The following is a 27,530-nucleotide window of genomic DNA, read 5'->3' on the forward strand; positions in this document are numbered from 1 at the left end:
TTACAGGCAATACAATGGCACTAAATTCATATCTTTCAATAGTTACCCTGAATGTAAATGGGCTAAATGCCCCAATCTAAAGAAAGAGGGTATCAGAAAGGATAAAAAAACAAGACCCATCGATATTCTGTCTCCAAGACACAAAAGACACCTCCAGATTTAAAGTGAGGTGGTGGAAAACAATTTATCAAGCTACTGGACATCAAAAGAAAGCTGGGGTGGCAATCCTTATATCAGATAAATTAGATTTTAAGGCAAAGACTATGATAAGAGAGGAGGAAGGACACTATATCACACTTGAAAGGTCTGTTCAACAGGAAGATCTAACAATTTTAAATATCGATGCCCCTAACATGGGAGCAGCCAATTATATAAACCAATTAATAACAAAATAAAAGAAACACATCAACAATAATACAGTAATGACAGGGGACTTTAACACCTCCCTCACTGAAACGGACAAACCACCCAAGCAAAAGATCAACAAGGAAATAAAGGCTTTAAATGACACACTGGACCAGATGGACATCACAGATATATTCAGAACATTCCATTCCAAAGCAACAGAATACACATTCTTCTCTAGTGCACATGGAACATTCTCCAGAATAGAGCACATCCTTGGTCACAAATCAGGTCTCAACTGATACCAAAAGATTGGGATCATTCCCTGCATATTTTCAGACCATAATGCTCTGAAGGTAGAACTCAATCACAAAAGGAAAGCTGGAAAGAACTCAAATACATAGAAGGTAAAGAGCATCCTACTAAAGAAAGAATGGGTCAATGAGTAAATTAAAGAACTGAAGAAAAATTATGGAAATAAATGAAAATGAAAACACAACTGTTCAAAATCTTTGGGACACAGCAAAGGCAGTCCTGAGAAGAAAGTATATAGTGATACAGCCTTTCTCAAGAAACAAGAAACAACCTACACAACCTAACCCTACAACTAAAGAAGCTAGAGAAAGAACAGCAAAAAAAGCCTAAACTGAGCAGGAGAAGAGAAGTCATAAAGATCAGAGCAGAAATCAATGAAATGGAAACCAAAAGAACAGTAGAGCAGATCAACAAAACTAGAAGCTGGTTCTTTGAAAGAATTAGTAAGATCTATAAACCCCTGGCCAGACTTACCAAAAAGAAAAAAGAAAGGACCCAAATTAATAAAATCATGAATGAAAAAGGAGAGATCACAACCAACACCAAAGAAATATAAACAATTATAAGAACATATTATGAGCAACTATACACTAGCAAATTTGACAATCTGGAAGAAACAGATGCATTCCTAGAGACATATAAACTACCAAACTGAACCAGGAAGAAATAGAAAACCTAAACAGACCCATAACCAGTAAGGAGATTGAAGCAGTCATCAAAAATATCCCAACAAACAAGAACCCAGGGCCAGATGGCTTCCCAGGGGATTCTACCAAGCATTTAAAGGAGGATACATATTCTCCTGAAACTGTTCCAAAAAACAGAAATGGAAGGAAAACTTCTAAACTCATTTAATGAGGCCAGCATTACCTTGATCCCAAAACCAGACAAAGACCCTACCAAAAAGAATTACAAACCAATATCCTTGTTGAACATGGATGCAAACATTCTCACCAAAATACTAATCAATAGGATCCAACAGTACATTAAAAGGATTGTTCACCATGACCAAGTGGGATTTATTTCTGGGCTGCAAGTTGGTTCAACATCTGCAAATCACTCAATGAGATACAATACATTAGTGAAAGAAAGAACATGAACCACATGATACCCCCAATAGATGCTGAAAAAGCATTTGACAAAGTTCTTGATCAAAATTCTTCAAAGTGTAGGGATAGAGGGTACAAATCTCAATATCATCAAAGCCATCTACAAAAACCCATAGCAAGTATCATTCTCAATGGAGAAAAACTGAGAGCTTTTCCGCTAGGGTCAGGGACACGGCAGGGATGTCCACTATCACCACTGCTATTCAACAAAGTACTAGAAGTCCTAGCCTCAGCAATCAGAGATCAAAAAGATATAAAAAGGCATGTGAATAGGCAAAGAAGAAGTCAAACTCACTCTTTGCAGATGATATGACACTTTATGTGGAAAACCCAAAAGACTCCACTTCAAAACTGCTAGACCTCATACAGAATTGAGTAAAGTGTCAGGATATAAAATCAATGCACAGAAATCAGTTTCATTTCTATGCACCAACAGCAAAACTGAAGAAAGAGAAATTAAAGAGTCGGTCCCATTTACAATTGCTCCCAAAACCATAAGACACCTAGGAATAAACCTAACCAAAGAGGCAAAGAATCTGTACTCAGAAAACTATAACGTACTCATGAAAAAAATTGAGGAAGACACAAAGAAATGGAAAAACGCTCCATGCTCATAGATTGGAAGAACAAATACTGTGAAAATGTCTATGCTACCTAAAGCAATCTACACATTTAATGCAATCCCTATCAAAATCCCATCCATTTTTTTCAAAGAAATGGAACAAATTTATATGGAATCAGAAAAGACCCTGAATAGCAGAGGAATGTTGAAAAAGAAAACCAAAGTTGGTGGTATCACAATTCCAGACTTTAAGCTCTATTACAAAGCTGTCATCATCAAGACAGTAAGGTACTGGCACAAAAACAGACACATAGATCAATGGAACAGAATAGAGAGCCCAGAAATAGACCCTCACGGTCAAGTAATCTTTAACAAAGCAAGAAGGAATGTCCAATAGAAAGAAGATAGTCTCTTCAACAAATGGTGTTGGGAAAATTGGGCCCACATGCAGAAGAATGAAACTGGACCATTACCTTATACCACACACAAAAATAGACTCAAAATGGATGAAAGACCTTAACATGAGATAGGAATCCATCAAAATCCTTGAGGAGAACACAGGCAGCAACCTCCTCCACCTCAGCCACAGCAACTTCTTCTTAGAAACATCACCAAAGGCAAGGGAAGCAAGGGCAAAAATGAACTATTGGGACTTCATCAAGATCAAAAGCTTTTGCAAAGCAAAGGGAACAGTCAACAAAACCAAAAGACAACTGACAGAATGGAAGAAGAAGATATTTGCAAATGACATATCAGATAAAGGAATAGTATCCAAAATCTATAGAGAGCTTATCAAACTCAACACCCAAAGAACAAATAATCAAGAAATGGGCAGAAGACATGAACAGACCTTTTTCAAAGAAGACACCCAGGTGGCCAACAGACACACAAAAAAGTGCTCAACATCACCTGGCATCAGGGATATACAAATCAAAACCACAATGAGATACCAACTCACACCAGTCAGAATGGCTAAAATTAACAAGCCAGGAAATGATAGATGTTGACGAGGATGTGGAGAAAGAGGAACACTCCTACACTGTTGGTGGGAATGCAAGCTGGTGCAGCCACTCTGGAAAACAGCATGCAGGTTCTTCAAAAAGCTGAAAATTGTGCTGCCCTATGACCCAACAATCACACTACTGGGTATTTACCCTAAAAATACAAATTTTGTCATCTGAAGGGGCACATGCACCTAAATGTTTACAGCAGCAATGTCCACAATAGCCAAATTATGGAAAGAACTATAGATGTGCATCAACAGATGAATGGAAGATGTGAGACAGATAGATAGATTTATCTATCTATCTATCTCACATGTGGTATGTACATAGATGTGGTATATATATATATATATACAATGGAATATTGTGCAGCCTCAAAAGAAATGAAATCTTGCCATTTGCAATGATGTGGATGGAACTAGAGGATATTATGCTGAGTGAAATAAACCACAGAAAGACAATTATCATATGATCTCTCCAATATGAAGAATTTGAGAGGCAGGGTAGAAGTTTTGGAGAATAGGGAAAGAAAAAATGAAACAAGATAGGCTCAAGATGGGGACAAACCATAAGAGACTCTTAATTTCACAAAACAAACTGAGGGTTTGTAGGAAGAGGGTGGTTGGGTTATAGACACTGGGGAGGGTATGTGCTATGGTGAGTGCTATGAAATGTGTAAGCCTGATGATTCACAGACCTATACCCCTGAGGCAAACAATACATTATATATTAATAAAAATAATCAAAAAAAGAAAAAGAAAAACAAACAAACAAAAAAAGATGTGGTACTACATTTCACAAAATAGAACGCTTAAAGTAGTAAACAAATGATATGAACTAGAATCACAACTATCAAAGTAAACAAATCTCAAAATACATTACTGAGTAAACAACAACAAAGAAAAAGCAAATTGCAGAAAAATATGTGGAGTTTGCCTCAATTTGTAGAAAGTTCAAAACCAAGCAATGGAAAAGACTGGGAGATCACAAAAATAAATTCAGGATAACAGTTACCTCTAGGTGGCAGGATAGGAAATGCAATTGAGAAGAGCTTCAAAAGTACTAAGTATACATTATTTCTTAAGCTACAAAGTATATCCAAGGGTATCAGTTTTATTATTCACTAAACTGTATTTATACATTACATATATTTATGTATAATGTATCTTATAAAAGGTAAGAGCAATTTTAAAAGAATCAGTTGCATTGCCAGTATATTCTTAAATATCTATGAGATATTTGTTGGCAAAAATCTGGAAAAAAATCAAAATTTAACTGATTCTCATTTAAATGTTAGTTGTTGGTGGTTTTTTTTTTTTTAAGAATAAAAAATTCATTTTAGTTACACTGACAGATTTTCTTAGCAGATGTTGATCTGTCTTCTAAAGAACAGGTTCCTCTTCCTTCCATCAGAATCTAGAAGAAAAACGAAATTTTAACTTCCAAGTATAAATAGTTAATACCTACTCATATCTCCCTTTTAATCTCACCAATTCATTTTACAATACTTTTCCTTTATATTACTTTAGTTCAACAAAGATGATCTTAAAACTACAAAGAAAATTTGCCTGATGAACAATAAAATAAAATTTTAAATGTGTTTTGAAACAGCAAGCAACAGAATAGACACTTGCTAAGAAAACTGATGGAAAGAAAAGGCCTGAGGTAATCACAATAAATGAAATTCAAAGAGATAGAAATATAAAAGCAATCTGGAGATTTATTCTGTTAAATTGGATAACTTAAGTTGGATATCAGTTTATGTATCTTCAAGTTTCTTAAATAATAAAAGCCCACAAGGCATAAATTTTCTGTAGAACAAAGCACTGGTTTTCATTTTTATCAATTTCTATGTAAGTTCTATTTATTTCCTTTTTTTTTCCTCTTTTTAAAACCCAGAGTGTTTAATTTCCAAGAAGGTAAGGGAGGTGAAGCATCTTCTGTTGTTGATTTCCAACTTAATGAATTATTAGAGAATGTGACTATAAATCTCTCCTTAGAAAAATCTCAAAATTTATGACTTATTTATTGTATTTGCAAATGTATCATGGACTTAGAAAAAACATATATTCTCTCTTGGTAAGACAGAGTGTTTTAATAAAGACAAGCAGGATAAAGGAGAAACTGTCCAGCTGTTCACCAAACTATTTCCCTTTCCTCTTATGCATACAGCTAGACCACATTTTCTAGCCTCCCTTGGAGTTGGTTTGGACATGTGATTTAAATTCTGGTCATGGGCAAAAGTGGTGTACACCACTACTACTCCTGGCTCTAAAAGTTTTCTCCACAATCCTCTACTTCTGTTTCTCTTCTGCTATCTGATATCAACATACAATATAAATGTGGAAACGACCAGTTAAAGACAGCAAAGCCCCCATCAACTTGGGGTTCTGAATAACTTTATGGAGCAGAGCCTCTTCTCTAACCTCACTATTCACTCATTTAAAAAGTATTCTATATTCAACTCTTAAAACACTCAAGCCCCAAAGTCGCACCACAACACAAAAGTTGAGACAGCTAGTTCATAAGTACATAAACCAATACCTATCTCAGATCTGTTTATAGAGGATAAATGATAGAAAAGATCATCCCAAAGAGAAGAAATTAAATTATTCAAAGAACTTCTCCCATACCCCAGGAGAACAAGCCTTTTCACAATGCCTGCCAAGCTGGGTTTCTTAATTGGTATGGATCAGTAACTCCGTATTTCCACTTTTCCTGTTTTCTGAATCAGTTTTCTACTGCATTTATACTGTTTTTGCTCTGCTACTACATATTTTATGTGATAGGCTTCTAATTTAACACACATCTAAAGGCTTACTAAAATACTCTCCAAAGACTGTAGAGCCCAACAGGCACCATCCTCACACTCTCCTTCTGCTTTGTTCCAGGTCGTGGGTACTGCCTGAAAACACTCCCAGTGCACACATCTAGAACCCCTACCACCCATGGGATGTCCCTTGATCATCAGCTCTGATAGCCAGTGGGGCTTTATGTATGCAAGTCCCACAGGACTTTAACAAACAGAAAAAGAGTTCTTAGCCAGCTACATATCCAGGGAGCAGTGATGAGGCAGCTGACTGAAATATCCATTTTTCTCTGAAAGAGGCCTACATTAGCTTATCTTCATACTTTGGCCAGAGGGGCAAGCTTCTAATTAAACACACATCTAGTGGCCACCTGAAATCCTCTCTAGATCTTGTGGAGGCCAGCATGTACCATCCTCATACTCTCTCTGCCTTACCCCAGACTGCTGGTGTCTCCAAGAAAGGAGCTTCTAGAAACACCCAGCATCCCAGCTTTTGTGACTGCTGCCCTGAGGACACTGTCTTTGATAGCCTGGTTCTGATGGCTAGCAGGGCTTGGGTTCACAGATTCAACAGGATGACAGCAAACAAAGAAACACTTCTTAACTGGCTATCATACCAGGGCTTAGTGCAGAAGGAACAGACAGATGCCCATCTCAGAGTCTGCCATGAAAGAGGTACATCTGCATACTTTAAAAGTTTCCACCTAAGGGTGCAGCTTCCAATCAAACATAATCTGAGTCCTGATTGAGACCCTTCCCATTAGGACACAGGCAGGTTTTGGCATACCCTCAACTACCAGGAACTACTAAAAATAAAGTAGCCTACTTGGAAAATCACAAAGGTTTGCGAGACACCAAGAGATAGGGCAGGGTTGAAACACAGGTTTTATTTCCCACTTAAGGCCCCAACTTCAGGACTAAGAGAGGAGTCTTTTTTTTTTTTTTTTTAAAGATTGTATTTATTTATTTGACAGACAGAGATTACAAGTAGGTGGAGAGGCAGGCAGAGAGAGGAGGAAGCAGGCTCCCCGTGGAGCAGAGAGCCCGATGTGGGGCTCGATCCCAGGACCCTGAGATCATGACTTGAGCTGAAGGCAGAGGCTTTAAACCACTGAGCCACCCAGGTGCCCCTGAGGCATCTGTTTTATCCAACACACAGAAACTAACAGAGTCCAAGCAAATGAAGACACAGAACAATATGTTACAAACAAGAGAACAAGATAAAGTCTTAGAAAAAGACCTCCGTGAAATGAAGATAAGTGATAAGTGATTTTCCAATAAGAGTTCAGAATAACAGTCATAAAAATGCTCTCACTGAGGTCAGGAGAATAATGCAAGAACCAAGTGAGAATTTCAATAAAGAAACAGAAAATACAAGAAAGTAACAAACAGAAATCAAAGAGCTGAAGAATATAGTAATTGAACTAAGAAATATAATAAAAGGATTAACAGAAATCTTGATGAAGCCAAAGGAAGGATCAGGAACTCAAAGAAAGGGCAGTGGAATTTCAAATCAGAGGAGCAACAACAAAAGGAATTTTAAAAAAGTGACAAGAGTATAAGGGACTTACAAAACAGTATCAAATAAATCAGTATTCATATTATCGGAGCCCCCAAAGGAAAAGGAGCACAGACAGAAAACTTACTTGAAATTATGACCAAAAACTTCCCTAACCTGGGGAAGGAAACAGAGTTCCAAATAAGCTCAACACAAAGAAACCACATCAAGACACATAATTATGTTTTTATAATTAAATCATAAGAAGATATTTTTTAAAGTAACAAAAGAAAAACAACTCATTATATACAGGTAAACCCCACAAAACTATCATCAGATTTTTCAACAGAAACTTCCAGGCCAGAAGAAAGTGGCATGACATATTCAAAATGTTGAAAGGAAAAACTACTAACGAAGAGTATTCTACCCAGCAAAGCTGTCCTTCCAAATAGGAGAGATAAAGAGTTTCCCAGATAAGTAAAAAGCTAAAGAATTCATCACTAGACTTGGCTTTACAAGAAATGTTAAAGGCATTTATTAAAGCTGAAATAAAAGGTCTCAATTAGTAACAGGAAAACATATGAAAGTATAAACTTACTGGTAAAGGTAAATATATACTAAAATTCAAAATAATGTTGTAAAGGGGTAGGTTAATCACTTACAAAGCTAGTTTGAATGTTAAAGACAAAAGTAATAAAAACAACTACAATAATTTGTTAATAAATACTAAGACCAAAAGAAGTTGTGACATCAAAAACATAACATGTTGAGGGGTAGTAAAACTACAGAGCTTTAGAATGCATTTGACTTTAAGTTTTATATCAAGTTGAAATGTACTGTTATCAATAGAAGTTGTTTTATATAAGCCTCATGGTAACCTCAAAGCAAAACCTACAAAAAATAAACAAGATGTAAAAAGAAATGACTCTAACACTACAGAAAATCATCAAATCACAAGGGAACAGAGCAAGAGAAGAAACAACAAAGGAATTACACAACAGCCAAGACATGATGAGCAAAATATAAATTAACCCAAGTCTATTAATAACTTTTTAAAACAAAGATGGACTAAATCAATTTCTCCCATCAAAAAATACAGAGTGGGGGTGCCTGGGTGGCTCAGTGGGTTGGGCCGCTGTCTTTGGCTGGGGTCATGATCTCAGGGTCCTGGAATCGAGTCCCGCATCGGGCTCTCTGCTCGGCAGGGAGCCTGCTTCCTCCTCTCTCTCTCTCTCTCTGCCTGCCTCTATGCCTACTTGTGATCTCTCTCTTTCAAATAAATGAATAAAATCTTAAAAAAAAAAATACAGAGTGGCCAAAGGGATTTTTTTTAAAAAAATCCATTTATATGCTCTGTTCTAAAGACTCATTTCACACATAAGGACACATACAGACTAAAAGTGAAAGGATGGAAAAAGGTATTTCATGAAAATGGATACCAGAAGAAAACTAGAGTGGGTACAAATAGACAAAACAGATGTTAAAACAAGACTGTAATTAAGAGACAAAGTCATTATCTAATGAAATAGAGATGAATCCCAGAAGAAGATGCAACATTTGAAAATATATGAGTCCAACCTAAGAGTATCTAAATACATAAAGCAAAGATGAGCAGACCTAAAGAGAGAAACAGCAATATGATAACAGTTGGGAACTTGAATATCCCCCACTTTCATCAGTGGATAAATCCTCCAGACAGAAAATCAATAAGGAAACACTGGCCTTCAATAACACTTTAAACCAGATGTACTAAACAGATATATACAGAGCATTTCATTCAACAGCAATAGTATATACATTCTTCTCAAGCACATATTGAATATTTTCTATGATATATTGTATTTTAGGCCAAAAAACAAGTCAATAAATTTAAGAAGACTGAAATCACATAAGCCATGTTTTCAAATCATAATGATATGAAAATAAAAATTACAAGAGGGAAACTGTGAAATTGATAAGCATATGGAAATTATACAACATGTTTTTAAACAACCAATGGCTGAAAAAAATAATCAAAAAATATTTTTAAGTACCTTGACACAAATAAAATATGGAAATACAGGGGCACCTGGGTGGTTCAGTGGGTTAAGGCCTCTGCCTTCGGCTCGAGTCATGGTCCCAGGGTGCTGGGATCGAGCCCCACATCGGACTCTCTGCTCAGCAGGGAGCCTGCTTCCCTTCCTCTCTCTCTGCCTGCCTCTCTGTTTATTTGACATACAGAGATCACAAGTAGGCAAACAAAATCTTTAAAACAAATGGAAATACAAACTATCAAAACTCTGGAACGCAGCAAAAAACAGTTCTCAATGGGAAGTTTGTAGTGATAAGCACCTATATTAAGAAACAAGAAAAGGGGCCCCCGGGTGGCTCAGTGGGTTAAAGCCTCTGACTTCGGCTCAGATCATGGTCCCAGGGTCCTGGGATTGAGCCCCGCATCGGGCTCTCTGCTCAGTGGGGAACCTGTTTCCTCCTCTCTCTCTCTGCCTGCCTCTCTGCCTACTTGTAATCTCTGACAAATAGATAAATAAAATCTTTTTAAAAAAAAAAAAAAGAAACAAGAAAGATCTCAAACAACCTAACTTTATACCTCAAGAAACTAATGAACTGAACCTATAGTTAGAAGAAAGTAAATAACAAAGATCAGAGTGGAAATAAATGAGACAGAAACTTAAAAGATAATAGAAAAGATTAATGAAACTAAGAGCTGGTTGTCTGAAAAGATTAAAAAAACATTACAAACTATTAGCTATACTCAAAAGGGTAAAAAGAGGACTCAAAGTCAGGAATTTTTTGAAAGAGATCTTATAACTGATAACAGAAAAACAGATAAGAAACTACTAAGAACAACGATAAACCAACAAACTGAATGACCTAGAAGAAATCAGTAAATCAAACTACCAAGACTGATTCATTAAGAAATTGAAAATATGAATATACCAATTACTACTAAAGACATTGAATTAGTAATCAAAAACTTCCCCATAAGCAAAAGTCCGGAACTAATGGCTTCCTGGTGAATTCTATCAAACTACCAAACATTTTAAAAAGAATTACCATCAATCCTTCTCTAAAACTCTTCCAGAAAATAGAGGAGAAAGGAACACTTCCAAACTCATTTTATGAAGCCAGCATTATCTTGATACAAAAACCAGAAAAGGACACTACAAGAAAACATAGATTCAAAAATCTTGAAAATACTAGCAAATCATATTTAACAATACATTAAAAGGATTATACACCATGATCAAGTGGGATTTATTCTAGGATTGTAAAGACAGTTCAACACTGAAGGATAAGAATCATATGATCATCTCAAAAAAATGCAGAAAAGGCATTTGACAAAATTCAACATCCATTCATGATTAAAACTTGCAACAAAAGAGATAGAGGGAATATCCCATGACAGAATAAAAAACATATATGTTCAGCCTATAGCTAACATCACACTACAGAGTAAAATGCTCAAAGCTTTTCCTCTAAGATCAAGAATAATACAAGGATGCCTACTCTGGCCACTTTCATTCAACATGATACTAGAAGTCCTAGTTAGAGTAATCAGGCAATAAAAAAAAAAAAAAAAGCTTCCAAAACAGAAAGGAACAATTAAAATTACCCTTATTTGCAGATATCATGATACTGCCTAAACATTCCACCAAAAGACTGTTAGATATAATAAATAAATTCAGTAAAGTTGCAGGTTACATAATCAATACACAAAATCAGCTGCATTTCTATACACTTATAATGAGCTATCAGAGAAATTAAGGAAACAATCCCATTTACAATTGCATCAAAAAGGATAAAATACATAGGAATAAATCTAACCAAAGTGGTAAAAGATCTGTAAACACAAAACTATAAGACACTGATGAAAGACACCGAAGACACAAATAACTGGGAAGATAATCTGTGCTCATGAATTGAAAGAATTTGTCTTGTTAAAATGTCCACACTACCCAGAGCAGTTTCAAGACAACCCTTATCAAAATTCCAATGATATTTTTCACAGAAATAGAACAAGTAATCCTAAAGCTTGTACGGAACTATAAAAGACCCTGAATAGCCAAGGTAATGTTGAAAAATAACAAAGCAAGAAGCATCACAATCCTTAATTTCAAACAACATTAGAAAGCTACAATAATCGGGGGTGCCTGGGTGGCTCAGCAGGTTAAGCATCTGCCTTCGGGTCAGGTCATGATCTCAGGGTCCTAGGATCGAGACTTGCACTAAGTTTCCTGCTCAGCAAGAGAGTCTGCTTCTCCCTCTATCTCTCCCCCGTTTGTGCTTGCTCCCTCTCTCAAATAAAAAATCTTGAAAAAATAAAAATAAAAAGCTACAGTAATCAAAACAGTATGGTACTAGCATAAAAACAGGCAAAGACCAATGAAACATAATAGTAAGCCAAGAAGAAAATACCAATTAATGGCCAATTAATTTACAACAAAGGAGCCAAAACTGTACAGTAAGGAAGCATAGTCTCTTCAATAAATGGTGCTAGGAAAACTGATTAGCTACATGCAAAATAATGAAAGTGGACCCCTATCTTACACATACACAAAAATTAACTTAAAATGGAATAAAGACTTGAACATAAGACCTGAAACCATAAAGCTGCTAGAAGAAAACATAGGGGTAAAACACCTTGACATTGATCTAGAATGATTTTCTGGATTTAACACCAAAAACAAATGCAACTGAAGTAAAACTAAACAAGTGAGACTACATTAAACTAAAAAACCTCTGCGCAGCAAAGGAAACAATCAACACAATGAAAAGGCAACTACAGAATGGGAGTAAATATTTGTAAACCATTTATCTGATAATGGTTTAATATCCAAAATCTGTAAAGAATTCCTACAATTCAAAGCAAAATACCAACAATCTAATTAAACACTTGGCAGAGGAATTGAACAGACTTTTACCCAAAGAAGACATACAGATGGTCAACAGGTAAACAAAAAGGTGCTCAATATCATGAATCATCAAGAAAATGCAACTCAGTAAAACCCCAATGAGACAGCGCCTCACACTTGTTAGAATGGCTAATACCATAAAGACAAGAAGTAACTAGTATTGGCAAGGACGTGGAGAAAAGGAAACCCTTGTGTATTGCTGGAGGGAATGCAAATTGGTCAGTCATTATAGAAAGCAGTGAAGAGTATCCTCAAAAATTAAAAACAGAACTACCATATGATCCAAAGAATCCACTTCCAGTCATTTTTCCAAAGGAAATGAAGTCAGTAATTCGAAGTGATTATCCTCACTCCCTTGTTCATTGCCATTATTTACTGTAGCTAAGACATGGAAATGAACTAAGTATCCTTAGATGGGAAAATGTATAAAGAAGATGTGGTATACACATGCAATGGAATATTATTCAGCTATATTAAAGAAGGAAACCCTGCCATTTGCATCAACATGAATGGAACTTGAGGGCATTATGCTACATGAAATTAAGTTAGACAAAGAAAAACAAATACCATATGATCTCACTTACATGTGTAACCTAAAAAAATTAAAATTAAATACAAACTCAGAGATTCAGAGAACAGATAGGTGGTTTTCTAGAGGTGGAGTATAGGCATAAGGGATGAAGGTTGTCAAAATATACAAACTTCTAGTTATAAAGTAAGTCCTATGATGTAATGTACAGCATGGTGACTAAAATTAGTAAATCACTATTATATATTTGAAACTTCCTAAAAGAGTAGATCTTAAAAGTTCTAATCACAAGGAAAACACATTTTTAACTGCTGTATGGTAATGGATGTTAACTAGACCTATTCTGGTGATTATTTCACAATTTATACATATATCAATCATTATGTTGTACACCTGAAAATAAATTGTTATATATAATTAAACCTTAATAAAAATAATTATTATACTCCTCCAAGACCTGTTCTTTCATATTCCCTTCCACATCCAACAAAAAGATCTTGGACCACCCCTACACTTTCCATTCCCCACTATCTGCCATCGGAGATGGATTTTTGTTTTCTCTGTGTGCTTCTGTTTCTTCATTAATTCTGCCTCAGTAGGAACTACCTGTCCTGATTTTACCCAGCCAGTGGGCAGGCAAACCTTACCTTTCTTCTGCTCGTACCTCTTCTTTCTTTCCAGTTCTGACTTCTGCCTTCATAGTGCTTACAGAATTTAGGATTTTAGCCAGTGTTCCACTATAGCACAAATTAAAAATCCTATGCCTGGTCTACACGAAGAAATTCTCATAGCATCAGATTCCCTTCAGGCTCCACCAATGGGCTTATTTTCTTCTCTGATTTGCTCTAGCCACATTCAAGCTGTCATAAATGTACTCAAACAGAGTTTGTTTTTTCAGTTTTCTAACCTGCTGACAATTCCTTCTTTGAGAGAATATATCTATATTATTCTTTTTGGGAAAATAGAAGTTCTAGGAGTAACAGGACAGCATCTGATATTACTGACTATATTCCCTTCCTTGAAAAACTATTTTTCTTTTCTACCATTCTTCTAGTAGAATTCATCAAACCTGTCTAACAATTCATTCTGTCTCTTTTCCTAGCTTCTCTTCTACTGAGTGTTCTCCAACTTCAAATGTTGTGGCTTCTCAGGACTCTTTATTCTTAGCCTATACGTTTTCTCCTGGAAATCACATATGTAGACACAAATGTACTCAATTACCATCTATTTACTGAATACTAAAAGCTTCTTCTGACTTCAGGCTCTCTATATATAAATGGCTATGATACATCTTCATATATATCACAGATTTTTCAGAAGACTTCAATTAACCTCAACATGTCAAAACTTAACTGATATTCTCTTAGAAATCTCATTCTGAATTTGAGAAATGCTAGGTAACAAAAATAAATCACAAAATGTATAATGCTTAAACAATTATTTCTTTCTCGAGTAAATAATCTAAAATGAGTTTTCCTAGTCAGTAGGTAATCTTCTTCCATCTAGTGATTTAGATTCAGTCCCTCCTATCTTATGGATGCAAACATTCCTTAGGTCTTCACTACCATCTAGCTCTCACAAGAAGGATACCACAGAGAAGGAATCTCCACTTTTTGTGGTGCGTGAAAACAATGCACATTACTTCTGATAATGTTTTATTATTGAGCCATATGGCCAAATTTAGATAGATGGAAGATTTGGAAAAGTGTTCCTTTCAAAATAACAGCTCTATTCTATAAAAAAAAAAAGTACATAAAATTTGGTGGAGAGTTAACCTTTTTTGCAACCATCTCTCATATTTTCAATCTTGGTGAATGGCATCATCCCATCAACTAATCATTTACCTAAATCATAAATACAGGTCTTTAATTTTTTCCTTCTCACTTAACTAATCATCAAGTTCTTTCAAATCTAGAACTTCTAAATCTGTGATAGCTCTTCCCTGTTTCCATCCACAATGCCACTCAACTTTTTAATACCCTGATGTTATCATATTCCTCTGCTAAAATTTTTTTAGTGACTGATGATAGGAAATTAAACTATTATATGTCATACAAGGTCTTTTATGACTTGGTCCTTTATAATGTCCAGAATTATTTCTTGCCTTCCCTCAACCTCTTATAATTTATGCAACAGTAGTAGCAATAACAGTAAGTAGAATGAAACAAATTACTTACAGTTTCTAAAAGAAGCTATATTCCTTCACCTCTTAGTTTATATCTATATTGCTCTTTCTTCAAAGGATGATGGTAATTTGCCCATTTGGTTAATTTACTGACAACCCGGATCAAAAGCTTTCTCCTCTAACACATCTTCCTCTGAGTGCCCATGAAACTTAAAACTGTCTTTTATTATTTATTATTGAATTGACATAAAAGTTTATATTAGCTTTGGGTATACAACATACTGATTAAATCATTCTACACATTACTCAATGCTCACTATAACTACAGTTACCATCTGTCATCATACATTATTATAATATTACTGGCAATAGTTCCTAAGCTATACTTTCCATTTCCATGACTTATTTTATTTTATATCATATTTACTTTATAATCCTCTTCACCTATTTTGCCCATCCTCCATCAACCTTCCCTCTGGCAACCACCAGTTTGTTCTCTGTATTTAAAAGTCTTGGTTTATTGTTTGCTCATTCATTTTATTTTTTACAAGTGAAGTCATATGGTATTTGTTTTTCTCTGATTTCTTTTATTTGCCACAATACTCTCTAGGTGCATCCATATTGTCACAAATGGAAAGATCTCATTCTTTTTTATGGCTGAGTAACACTCTACTGCGTGTGTGTGCATACTCACATATATATACATACACATACCACAATTTATTATTCATTCATCAACTGAGCATTTGGGTTCCTTCCATATCTTGGCCACTGCATATAATGTTGCAATAAAGATTGGGATGCATATACCTTTTCAAATGAGTATTTCTGTTTTTAAGACATTTTTGGTTTTAGATTTGATAGAATGAATGAGAAAGAGAACATGAGCGAGGACATAGGCAAAGGGAAAAGCAGGCTCCCCACTGAGCAGGAAGCCCTATGTGGGGCTCGATCCCAGGACCCCAGGATCATGACCTGAGCCGAAGACAGCTGCTTAACTGACTGAGCCACCCAGGTGCCCATATTTCTGTTTTTTGGGGGTAAATACCCAGTAATGGAATTACTGGATTGTACAATATTTCTGTTTTTACTTTATTAAGTTCAGTACTGATTTCCATAGTGGTTGCACCAATTTTTATTCCTACCAATATGCTGGTGCTTGACCTTTTCACAAGTACCAAAAAGGAGTCATTTATGAGACTGACACGCTACCTACTGCGCTAACGAGGCACCTCCAAAAAGGAGTCATTTAGAGGTCCCTGTCCTTAATTATAAACAGCAGCCTTTTCAATTTTGGCTGCATTTTGCTCAGAGCACATGACAGAATGTGTAAATAAACCAGACAGACAGCTAAATGACTATTTGGATGAATTTGATATGTATTTTTATGAAACTACATTCTCTACAAAGCAGTAAAAAGTTGACCTTAGGCACCAGAAGAATCCAAGTACTGAGTAAATCAAAGAATATAAGTTTGTAATTCAAGTTAATCTTTCAATAGCTAAAACTGAAGGGCAGGATCTCTCATAGGCAACTTTTAAATTTCTGCAGTTGAGGTATCAGAGCAGATAACCAGAAGTTTTGCAAATATTGTTCATGAAAAGATAGAGAATGTATTTCCAATATAAAAAATTGAAATTAATCCTCCACATCCCCCTCAATACTTGTTATTTCTTGTCTTTTGTATACTGGCCATCTTGACTGGTATGAAGTAGTATCTCATTGTGGTTCTGATTTGCATTTCCCTGATGATTAGTGACATTGAGGATTTTTTTTATGTGTTTGTTTCCATGTGTTTTTTTTTTTTTCACCTGTTTGTCTTCACTGGAAAAATGTCCATCCGGGTCTTCTGCTCATTTTTTTAAATCAGATTATTTGCTTGCTTGGGGCTGAGTTGTATCAGTTCTTAATACATTTGGGGCATTAACTTCTTACTGGATATATATAATTTGTAAATATTTTCTCCTGTTAAACAGGTTGCCTTTTTATTTTGTTGGTGGTTTCCTTTGCTGTGCAAAAGCCTTTTATTTGGGTGTATTTTAGTTCATTTTCACTTTTGTTTCCCTTGCCTGAGGAAACACAGCCATAAATATGTTGCTAAGGCTGAGTAGAACAAAACTGAAGGTATCACAATCCCAGATTTCCAGAAAGACTACAAAGCTACAGTAATCAAAACACTATGGTGCTGGCACAAAACCAGACACATAGATCAATGGAACAAGATAGTCACAGAAATAAACCCACATCTATATGTCAATTAACCTACAACAAAGGAGGTAAGAATACAGAATGGGGAAGAGTCTTTCCAAAAATTAAAAAAAAAAAAAAAATGATATTTGGAAAACTGGACCGCTTCATTTGAAAAAATAAAAACAAACCACTTTTCCTATACCATACATAAAAATGAATTCAAAGTGGATTAAAGATCCAAATCTAAGAACGGAAACCATAAACTCCTAAAAGAAAACTTAGAAGTGTCTTTTACTAAGTTTTAGCTGCCTTTTGTAAAAACCCCAATTGGAGCAACTGTATCTAAATGCACTAGGTTTTTTGTTTGTTTCAGTATAGCTACTAGACTATAACTTCTGAAAGATACGTTCCATGTCCTTTTATCTCTGTACCTTTCATCATCTCGTGCATAATAGAATCTAAGTATCAAAAGAGCAGAAACTTTTGTTATTTTACCACTGTGGCCACAGTGTCTACCTAGCGTATAAAAGACACTCAATAGGGCGCCTGGGTGGCTCAGTGGGTTAAGCCGCTGCCTTCGGCTCAGGTCATGATCTCAGGGTCCTGGGATAGAGTCCCGCATTGGGCTCTCTGCTCAGCAGGGAGCCTGCTTCCTCCTCTCTCTCTCTGCCTGCCTCTCTGCCTACTTGTGATCTCTCTCTGTCAAATAAATAAATAAAATCTTTTAAAAAAAAAAAGACACTCAATAAATTATATTAAATGCATTCATAATATGCAGTCAATGCATATTTATTGAAGACAAAAAGAGAAAACAGTGTAGTAGAAAATATAGTGTCAAGTAAGACTCTGAAGCAGCGCCTGGGTGGCTCAGTCGGTTGAGGATCAGACTCTTGATTTCTGCTCAGAATCTTGGGCTCAAGCCCCGCATTGGGCGTCCTGCTCAGTGGGGAGTCTGCTTGTCCCTCTAACTCTGTACCTCCCTCTGCTCTCTTTCTCTCTCTCTAAAATAAATTATAATAAAATTTAAAAAAATATTAAGAGTCTGAATCTTTGAGTATGTTATCTTTAACAAGTCATTTCATCTCTCTAAATCAGAGTCTCTTTTGCACTGAAGCTCTTACAGAATCAAGCCCTTATAGGTTAGGAATGAAGTACATAAAGCTCCTAGCACAAAACCTGGACTGTTGTAAAAATCACACACCCTTATTATAAGCAGCAGTTACAACTTACATAACCAATGTTTATAGCTCTTTCAGTATTCTTAAACATACAACAATGTTGACCATAGGACACTGAAACCTAAATGCTTTCATCTTGGAAGAAATTTTATAGAATTTACAGAAAGAATTTTTAAAATATCTAAATTGACTCATAAAACAAACTGAGAGTTTCCAGGGGGAGAAGGGTAAGGAGAGGGTGGTGTGGTTATGGACATTGGGGAAGGTATGTGCTATGGTGAGTACTGTGTATAAACCTGGTGATTCACAAACCTGTACCCCTGGAGGTAATAATACATTATATGTTAATAAAAAAATTAAAAATTTTTTAAAAATCTGGATTGGTTTGTCTTAAAGCATATTACAGGTTTGCAAAGGTGTTAATTTTATTTCTAAATCCAAGCTAGAATTTCCCCAGAATAAAAAAAAATATTAATCTCAGAGGAAATTTTTTGATAAAAACTAACTTTAAAACAAAGTAAACTGCCAATAATAAAATATGACATAACAACAACTGACTTAACTGGAAAGATAATGGAAGATGTACTTTACCTCATCAAATCCAAAGTCCCATGACTGCTTAGAACACAATTCTTCCAAAGACATATTACACCTAAGGACCATAAATAAGATGCTTTTAAAGTGTGCCTTATTTCCTATTGAAAATTATTACTCTAAGTTATGGTTTCCAAAGTTGGCTTCAGGTCAGAATTATAAGAGAAGTTTTTTTGAAAAACAATTCATAAGCTCCAACCTAAAGAGTTTATTTATTACGTGTGGATCAAATGTGACATTTTTAATTTTAAAAAGTCACCCCCCTCAAGTGATGTAGACCTGCAGCCAGACTTGGGAATTGTGTTCTAAATCAGTTTCATAAAGTACATTTTAAAATTCAAGGCCTACCATGCTGTTTTTCATTCACAAGTTTCTGAATATTTAGGGATTTGACAACAAAGCAGCTAATTTATTGATTTTATTAAATAAGGTGTGACTCTTCATTTTAAATAATTTACTGTGTCAATCCCATTAAAATAGCAACTATACGCTCTTTTTTATAAATAGGAATTTTAAATACTTCCCTAAGAAAGTATTTTCAAAATAAAAATATATTCTAGTTAGTGATTTTCAGTTACCAAAATGTGACTAAATCACAATTATTACCAAGAAAGTTTGGGCTATTCTGAAACCAGAAATTTTGTTTAATTCCCTATAAATAACAGTCCCATAAAATGTTAATATGCTTATGCCATTAACGTTGAATTCTATCACTCTCTTGTTCTGATTCTATACTAACCAATCAACCTTCCCAAGGAGAGCTGAACCAAAAGTTAGAAAATATGCTTACCATGCAAGTAAGCATTCCTATATTATGTGACTCGACTCTTCCTCACTGTAAATTAATAAACTACATTCTGGTGAGTATACAAGTTTCTTGAACACATAAGTGAGTTTTCTCAAACTTTATTAATACTAAGATTCCAGATATTTTTGCAATAGCAAATATGAGCACCATCCTCTCAAATAAGTTGATATTACCAAGATTCTGACAGCTGAGAAGTCTTCCCTGAGGCTAGTCTATCCAATTCCAGAAAGCAATATGCCTACTGACTTTTCATCAATTCAAACATTCAACATGCACCATCCTAGATCCTGATTTGTAGTCCCCAGATTTACCTAAAAACTTACATATGATTCACTGGGAATTTCTGACTTCCCTTCTGTGGTGTCTTCACTTGGAAATCACATTTAAATTTTCCTTTAAAAATAAAAGTATGCGTTGAATTCAAAACCTTAACAGAGATTACTTGTTTTTTAATTTGAAGCTTACAAACTACATAGAAGAACATTACTGATCCAAAAAGTCTTATAAAAGAATGTCATTCTATTTTTAACTTCCTATTTTTACACACACACACACGCACACACACACACACACTGAAAACAAAAAAATCCCAATAGATTATGTTTTCTATGTATAACACTCACCTTTTTTTTCAGAGCTGGATGCATAACAATTATTTTCAAAAGATGCACTAAGAGTATTTCTTTCATTATTATGGTACTCTTCTTGATACCTCTTGTTTGGCTGACACTTTTCTGGACAACTTGTTTTATTAAAAGTAGAATTACTAACAGTCAATTCTGGATCTGAAAAAATACTTCTAATGTATCTACCAGTTGGATCATTTTTATTATAACTTGTGATTGCACAAATATCTCCCATACTATCATCACCACACTTGTCAAACGTTTTCTTTATCCTCTGTTGATCTATGTTTAATAAATTGGTGACATTTTCACGAGTAAAAGAGTTACAATTCTCCGATTTAAGGCTGGTTGTTGGCTGGTTCACACCTGCAAGAAAATTTGAAACCTCTCTTCTATTTTCTCCCCAATTATGTTGTACTGATTGTTTTTCGGTAAGGAATTCTGACTGTCTTCGTTCATTCATGCTTCCACATTCTTCATCCATAACCACAACAGGTCCAGTAAGGAAATTCCTACTGTCTGGACTTTGAGATAAATAAAAATATATTTAGCAAGAAAAATATATAGCATTTTCATTTCAAAACAACTAAATTCTTAGAGAACATACTGAGCAACTACTAATACTTACCTACACTATGTTTTAATTTTTTTAATTTAAATACACAATTTGCTTTGGGTCAAAATTTGTCTAATGTACTATTCTAGTACATTAGTGAGTATAAAATAATCTACACTTAATTCAGTATTTCAAAATGAAAATTAGCATAGGTTCAATTTACTGTTATATTAACAAAAAAAAAAACCCGTAGTTTGTCTTAACATCTATAGTAAGATCTAGTGAATAACCTGAACAATTACTATGTATACTTCTGCTTCATTTAACCATATAAAGATATGTGATTACCCTGTTAAACATAAATCAAATAGTCATGAGAATATTATAGTATTATAATAGATTTTTCTCAACCTAACAACTCTGAAGTTACCAAGGCAGAAAAGTAGATACAAATGCATATATAAATAATAAAGCCAAAATACAAATTAGATGAAAAGGTTAGACTAGATAAATTTTAAGTTCCTTTCTAATGCAGAAATCATAATTCTACTTTATGTCCAACTTGTATCAAATCAAAGTATCAAAGGACATAATTAGAAATCAAGATATTTCAAAATTTGTTGTTACTGATGATCAAAAAATTCACTTGGGGTTGGATTGTTCCAGAGGTTGGAGGTACCAAGAAATTTAGAAAAGAAATATAGGCCACTAAAAATCTGACTGATTTCCAATTTTACTTATTTATTTTTTTTAAAGAATTTATTTATTTATTTGACAGAGAGAAATCACAAGTAGGCAGAGAGGCAGGCAGAGAGGAGGAAAGCAGGCTCCCCGCTGAGCAGAGAGCCCAATGTGGGGCTCGATCCCAGGACCCCGAGATCATGACCTGAGCCGAAGGCAGAGGCTCCAACACACTGAGCCACCCAGGCGCCCCTCCAATTTTATTTTTTAAGTCATTTTTAAACACCTAACAAGCAGGTATACTTGTTGTGTTCCAGACACTATGCCATGTGTTGTGGACAGAGAAATAAAAAAGTTCAATTTGCTGTTAAGGAGAGTTATTTTACCCACAAATGTTCACAGATCACAATCCTACACTATTAATCAACATAGGTCTCACTGGGGTTTGGGGCAATATAATGCTGTTATATTATACCAAAAGGCATAACACATAGCATGCAATAATATACAACATTAACACCAGAGAAATTATTACTCTAAATTTTAAAAAATGTAAAGACAGACTTATCTATATATATTAAGCAGATATTTAATGTATGCCTATTATGTGGTAGGGAGATAATACAGCTTATATTCTCGTTAAGGAAAATAATAATAACTATTAATAAGAACAAAGGATAAAAGAAATACAGAAATAAACAAATAAAGAAGATAGTTACAGTGCCTTTATAGATGCTACAAGATCATATGATGGAATAACTTGTGTTAGAAGTCCTGTATCAGATGGTGTGGTTGGAAAAGCCCCCAGTAAAAAAGTGATAAATAAGTGAAAGACCCAGAATGGTTAAACATGTGAAGAAAGGAGTAAACCTACTCTAAGGGGACAGAGTAATAAGCACAAAAGCAAAATATGCCACACATTTGAGAAACAAAAAGGAAAGAACAGGGGTGTCTGGGTGGCTCAGTAGGTTAAGCATCTGCCTCTAGTTCAGGTCATGATCTCAGAGTCCTGGGATGGAGTCCCAAGTTGGGCTCCCTGCTCAGTGGGAAGTCCGCTTCTCCCTCTGCCCCTCCCCCAGCTTGTGCTATCTTATCATTCTCACAAATAAATTAAATCTTAAAAAAAAAAAAAAAGATTGAATAGAATCAGTGAAGGAAATGGCCCCAAATTACACAGAACTTAGTATTTCTAATTCTAGTATAATTAATATACAGTGCTACATTAATTTCAGGTATACAATATAATGATGCAATAATTCTATACATTACTCAGTGCTTAACATGGTAAGTATACTCTTAATCCCCTTTACCTATTTTACTGACCCTTCCCACCCACTTCCCCTCTGGTAACCACCAGTTTGTTTTCTAAATTTAAGTGTCTGGCTTTTTGTCTCTTTTTTCTTTGTTCATGTGTTTTTATTTTTTATGGCTGAGTAATATTCCACTGGGTGTTTTTGTGTGTGTGTGTGTGTGTCCTTTATCCACTATGGATGGACACTTGGGTTGATGCCATAATTAAGCCATTGTAAATAATGCTGCAATAAACAAAGGAGTGCATACATTTTTTGAATTAGTGTTTTAATTTTCTTGAACACCCAGTAGTGGAATTACTTGGTCATATGAATAGAGCTTCATTTTTTAAAAGAACAATAAGAAACACTGAAAGGTTCTAAATACAAAAGTAAAACTGACTTGCTTTTTGCCCTGAAAAATATCAGTTTGACTGCCAGGTGAATATAAGTTTCAAACTTCCAACTGGCCAAAATGAAGCAAGAGGAACTAGACTTACCCTCCTGACTGGTGCAATTAAAAACACTAGACACAATATATGAGATAAAAGTTTTCATATATGGAGGCACCTAGGTGGCTCAGTGGGTTAAAGCCTCTGCCTTCGGCTCAGGTCATGATCTCGGGGTCTGAGGATCGAGTCCCACATCGGGCTCTCTGCTCAGCAGGGAGCCTGCTTCCTCCCCTCTCTCTGCCTGCCTCTGCCTTCTTGTGATCTCTGTCAAATAAATAAATAAAATCTTAAAAAAAAAAAAAGTTTTCATATATGGACCATCAAGTAGAAAAGGATAATGATTCTTGAGAAAGAAAGCAATTGAGGCGAACCTCATGACTGCTCCCAGCTTACTGCCTACAGAAGGTATACAAGCCATAGAATATAAACGGACATCCCAGTCAGAGCTCACAGATTCCCTTTGTTGAGAAAACAGAGCTGGGGGTTCTAAAAGAATACAGAGGATAGAGTTCACACGGCAGAGTATCCTTAGGAGAGTGCTTCAAGGAGAGAGCATTCTGGAGATATAGGGAGAGTTCTCAAATCTTCAGCTAAGCATTGATCAGCACATGCATATGAAGAAATAATACCCAAGGCTGGAGGTGGGGAGGAGAATAAAGTATCTAACAGGATAAGATGGGAAAATTTTGTTTGTATGAACCAGAGTGGAAAAACCTCATAATTCAAAAGGAATCACAGAGTATTCAGAAGGGTATTGCCTCAGCAGAGGGCAAAATTAAGTATAGGCTAAAGGCATATGTGGTCCTGCCTAACAAAATTTAAAGCAAACCTCAGTAAAACCATAGTATTTCCAAATAACTAAACTGTATCCAGAATAAAGCTTAGGATAGTTTATAGGGATACAAACATCTCCGGACAACCAAAAACATGAAAATCAGAATTCACAGAATCCAAATAAAATTACCAGGAATAAAAAGAAGCAGAAAGTACAACCCATAAGAAGAAAAATCAATTAGAAACAGACCAAAAAATGACAAAATGCTAGTATTTGTAGACAAAGACATCAAAAAAGTTAGAGGAAAGACTGAGCATGTTAAAATAAATGCATGGGAGATATAAATAAAAGTTAAATCAAGCTTACAGAGATGAAAAGTATACTAAACAGATTTATGAGTAGATGAGACATCAAAGAAGATACAACTACTGATTCTAGAGATAAAGCAATATAATTTACATAAGGTGAAACAGAGAAAAAATACTGAAAATATATAAATAAAGCATCAGTAAACTGGGACACAACTTCAATTGGACTAAGTTAATGTAATCTGAGTCCCCAAAAAGGAAAAAGAAATCAGAAAAAATATTTTAAAAATTAATGGCTGATCTGTTTCCAAATTTGATAAAAACAGTGAGTCCACAGATTTAAAAAGCTCAACACAGCCTAAACACAGGAAGTATAAAGAAAATGAACATTCTAATCAATGGATAAAAATCCATGGTAGAAAGTACATGACAGAGAATCCATGATAGAAAAATCTTAAAAACAGAAAAACCATATATTGTAGATACAGATATTAAGATAAAAATGACAGCAAATTTCTAGTTAGAAACAATGCAAGTCAAAAGACATCTTTCAAAAAGAGTAAAACACAGACAAGTATACAAAAGAGAAATTAATCACTGGCAGACCCATACTAGAAGAAATGTTGAAGTCTTCAGAATTGAAGGAAAACATCACCAGATGAAATTCTAGATCTACACAAAATCAAGACCACCAAAAATGGTGGTGAGAAGGCAAATTGTGCAACCAGTCTGGAAAACAGTATGGAGGTTCCTTAGAATATTATAAATAGAGCTACCCTACAACTGAGCAATTGCACTACTCTTTTTTACTACAGATGTAGTAAAAAAGAAGGGGCATATGCACCCCATTGTTCACAGCAGCAATATCCACAGTGTCCATGCCAAGATGTCCTTCAACAGATGAATGGATAAAGAAGATGTGGTTCGTTTATACAATGGAGTATTACTCAGCTATCAGAAAGGATGAATACCTACCGCTTGCATTGACATGGAAGGAATTGAGGAGATTATGCTAAGTGAAATAAGTCAGTCAGGGAACTCCTGGGTGGCTTAGATGGTTGGGCATCTTTGGCTCGGGTCAGGATCCCAGGGTACTGGGATCGAGCCCCACATTGGGCTCCCTGCTCAGCGGGGAGTCTGCTTCTATCTCCCTCCCCACTGTCCTCCCTGCTTGTGCTCTCTCACTCTCTCTGTCAAATAAATAAATAAAATCTTTAAAAAATAAAAATAATAAGTCAATCAGAGAAAAACAATTATCATATGGTTTCACTCATCTGTGGAATGTAAGGAGTAGCACAGAGGACCATATGGGAAGGGAGGGAAAACTGAATGGGAAGAAATCAAAGAGGGAGACAAACCGTGAGACTTTTAACTCTGGGAAACAAACTGAGGGTTGCGGAAGGGAGGGGAGTGGAATGAAAGTGTAACTAGGTGATGGGCATTAAGGAGGGCACGCGATCTGATGAGCACTGGGTGTTACACACAACTAATGAATCACTGAACACTACATCAAAAACTAATGATGTACTATATGTTGGCTAATTGGATTTAAATAAATAAAAAAAAAAAAAGATATTTAGCCTCAGGACAAACTCCAGGGAATCACTCATGGTTTCTATTTTGCTCATAAATGTTGATTAAGAAAGTTAAAAAAGGGGGTTTCTATGTGGCTCAAAAGATTAAGTGTCTGCGTTTTGGCTCAGGTCACGATCTCCAGGTCCTGGACCAAGCCCTGCATCTGGCTCCCAGCTCAGCAAGGAGTATACTTCTCCCTCTCCCTTTGCCTCTCTCCCCTGATCATGCTCTGTCTCTGTCTCCAATGAATACATTAAAAAAAAAAAAAAAAGAGGGTTTAAAAATAAAGAGAATGAATTCTTGCCATTTGTGACAAAATGGATGGAGCTTGAAGGTATTATGCTAAGTGAAATAAGCCACACAGGGCAAGAAAAATGCCATGTAGTTTACCTATATAGAGAATCTAAAAAATAAAACAAGCAAACAAAACAAAATTCATGAATACAAAAGATAAGCTGGTGTTTGCCAGAGGGGAGCTAAGTTGGGGTGTGGGTCAAGTGGGTCAAGAGGTTAAAAAAAAATTCCAATTATAAAATAAGTTGTGGGAATGTACAGAATGGTGATTATAGTCAGTAATATTACACTGTATACTTGAAAGTTACTAAGAATAAATCTTAAATATTCTCATTACAAAAAAATTATAACTTTGTATGGTGACAAATGGTAACTAAACTTATTGTGCTCATTTTACAACATATACAAAGATTTAATTATAATTTATACCTGAAACTAGTATAATGTTATAGGCCAATCAGTTTTAAATTTAAAAAAATGACCAGGAGGGGCGCCTGGGTGGCTCAGTGTGTTAAGCCTCTGCCTTCGGCTCAGGTCACGGATCTCAGGGTCCTGGGATCGAGCCCCGAATCGGGCTCTCTGCTCAGCAGAGAGCCTGCTTCCTCCTCTCTCTCTGCCTGCCTCTCTGCCTACTTTTGATCTCTGTCAAATAAATAAACAAAATCTTAAAAAAAAAAAAATGCCCAGGAAAAAGAAGGAAGACACAACTCATATTAGTAATGAGAGAATGACATCACTTTAAGTGTTAAAAATTTTAAATACATAGTAAGAGAATATTATGGATAACTTTAAGTCAAAATTCTACAACATAGATAAAATAGATGCACTCTTTGTATGACAAACTACCAAAGCTCACTAAAAATAATAATAATAATAATAATAATAATAATAATAATCTGACTACCCTGTATCTCATTTGGAAATTATAGTAACACAAAACAAAAAAAACCTTCCTACCGAAAAACTCCATACCAAGCAGCTTCACTGATGAACTC

General features: G+C 35.3%; 1 protein-coding gene across 1 annotated transcript in view; it reads right to left on the minus strand.

Annotated features, from left to right (window-relative positions):
- The window catches only part of CUNH12orf40 (chromosome unknown C12orf40 homolog), a 97,922-nt gene that overhangs the window by 12,404 nt on the left and 57,988 nt on the right, over positions 1 to 27,530 (minus strand). The window contains exons 7-10 of the mRNA XM_013045481.2: positions 20,603 to 21,129; positions 20,303 to 20,372; positions 19,169 to 19,229; positions 4,688 to 4,751 (exon numbers count right to left, since the gene is read on the minus strand). Of these exons, the coding sequence (XP_012900935.1) occupies positions 4,688 to 4,751; positions 19,169 to 19,229; positions 20,303 to 20,372; positions 20,603 to 21,129 (722 nt within the window). The remainder of the gene's footprint in view (positions 1 to 4,687; positions 4,752 to 19,168; positions 19,230 to 20,302; positions 20,373 to 20,602; positions 21,130 to 27,530) is intronic.

This window comes from Mustela putorius, unplaced genomic scaffold (genome assembly GCF_011764305.1).
Source record: "Mustela putorius furo isolate JIRA1106 unplaced genomic scaffold, ASM1176430v1.1 tig00537227_pilon_pilon_pilon, whole genome shotgun sequence".
In the NCBI taxonomy this organism is placed as follows: Eukaryota; Metazoa; Chordata; class Mammalia; order Carnivora; family Mustelidae; genus Mustela; species Mustela putorius.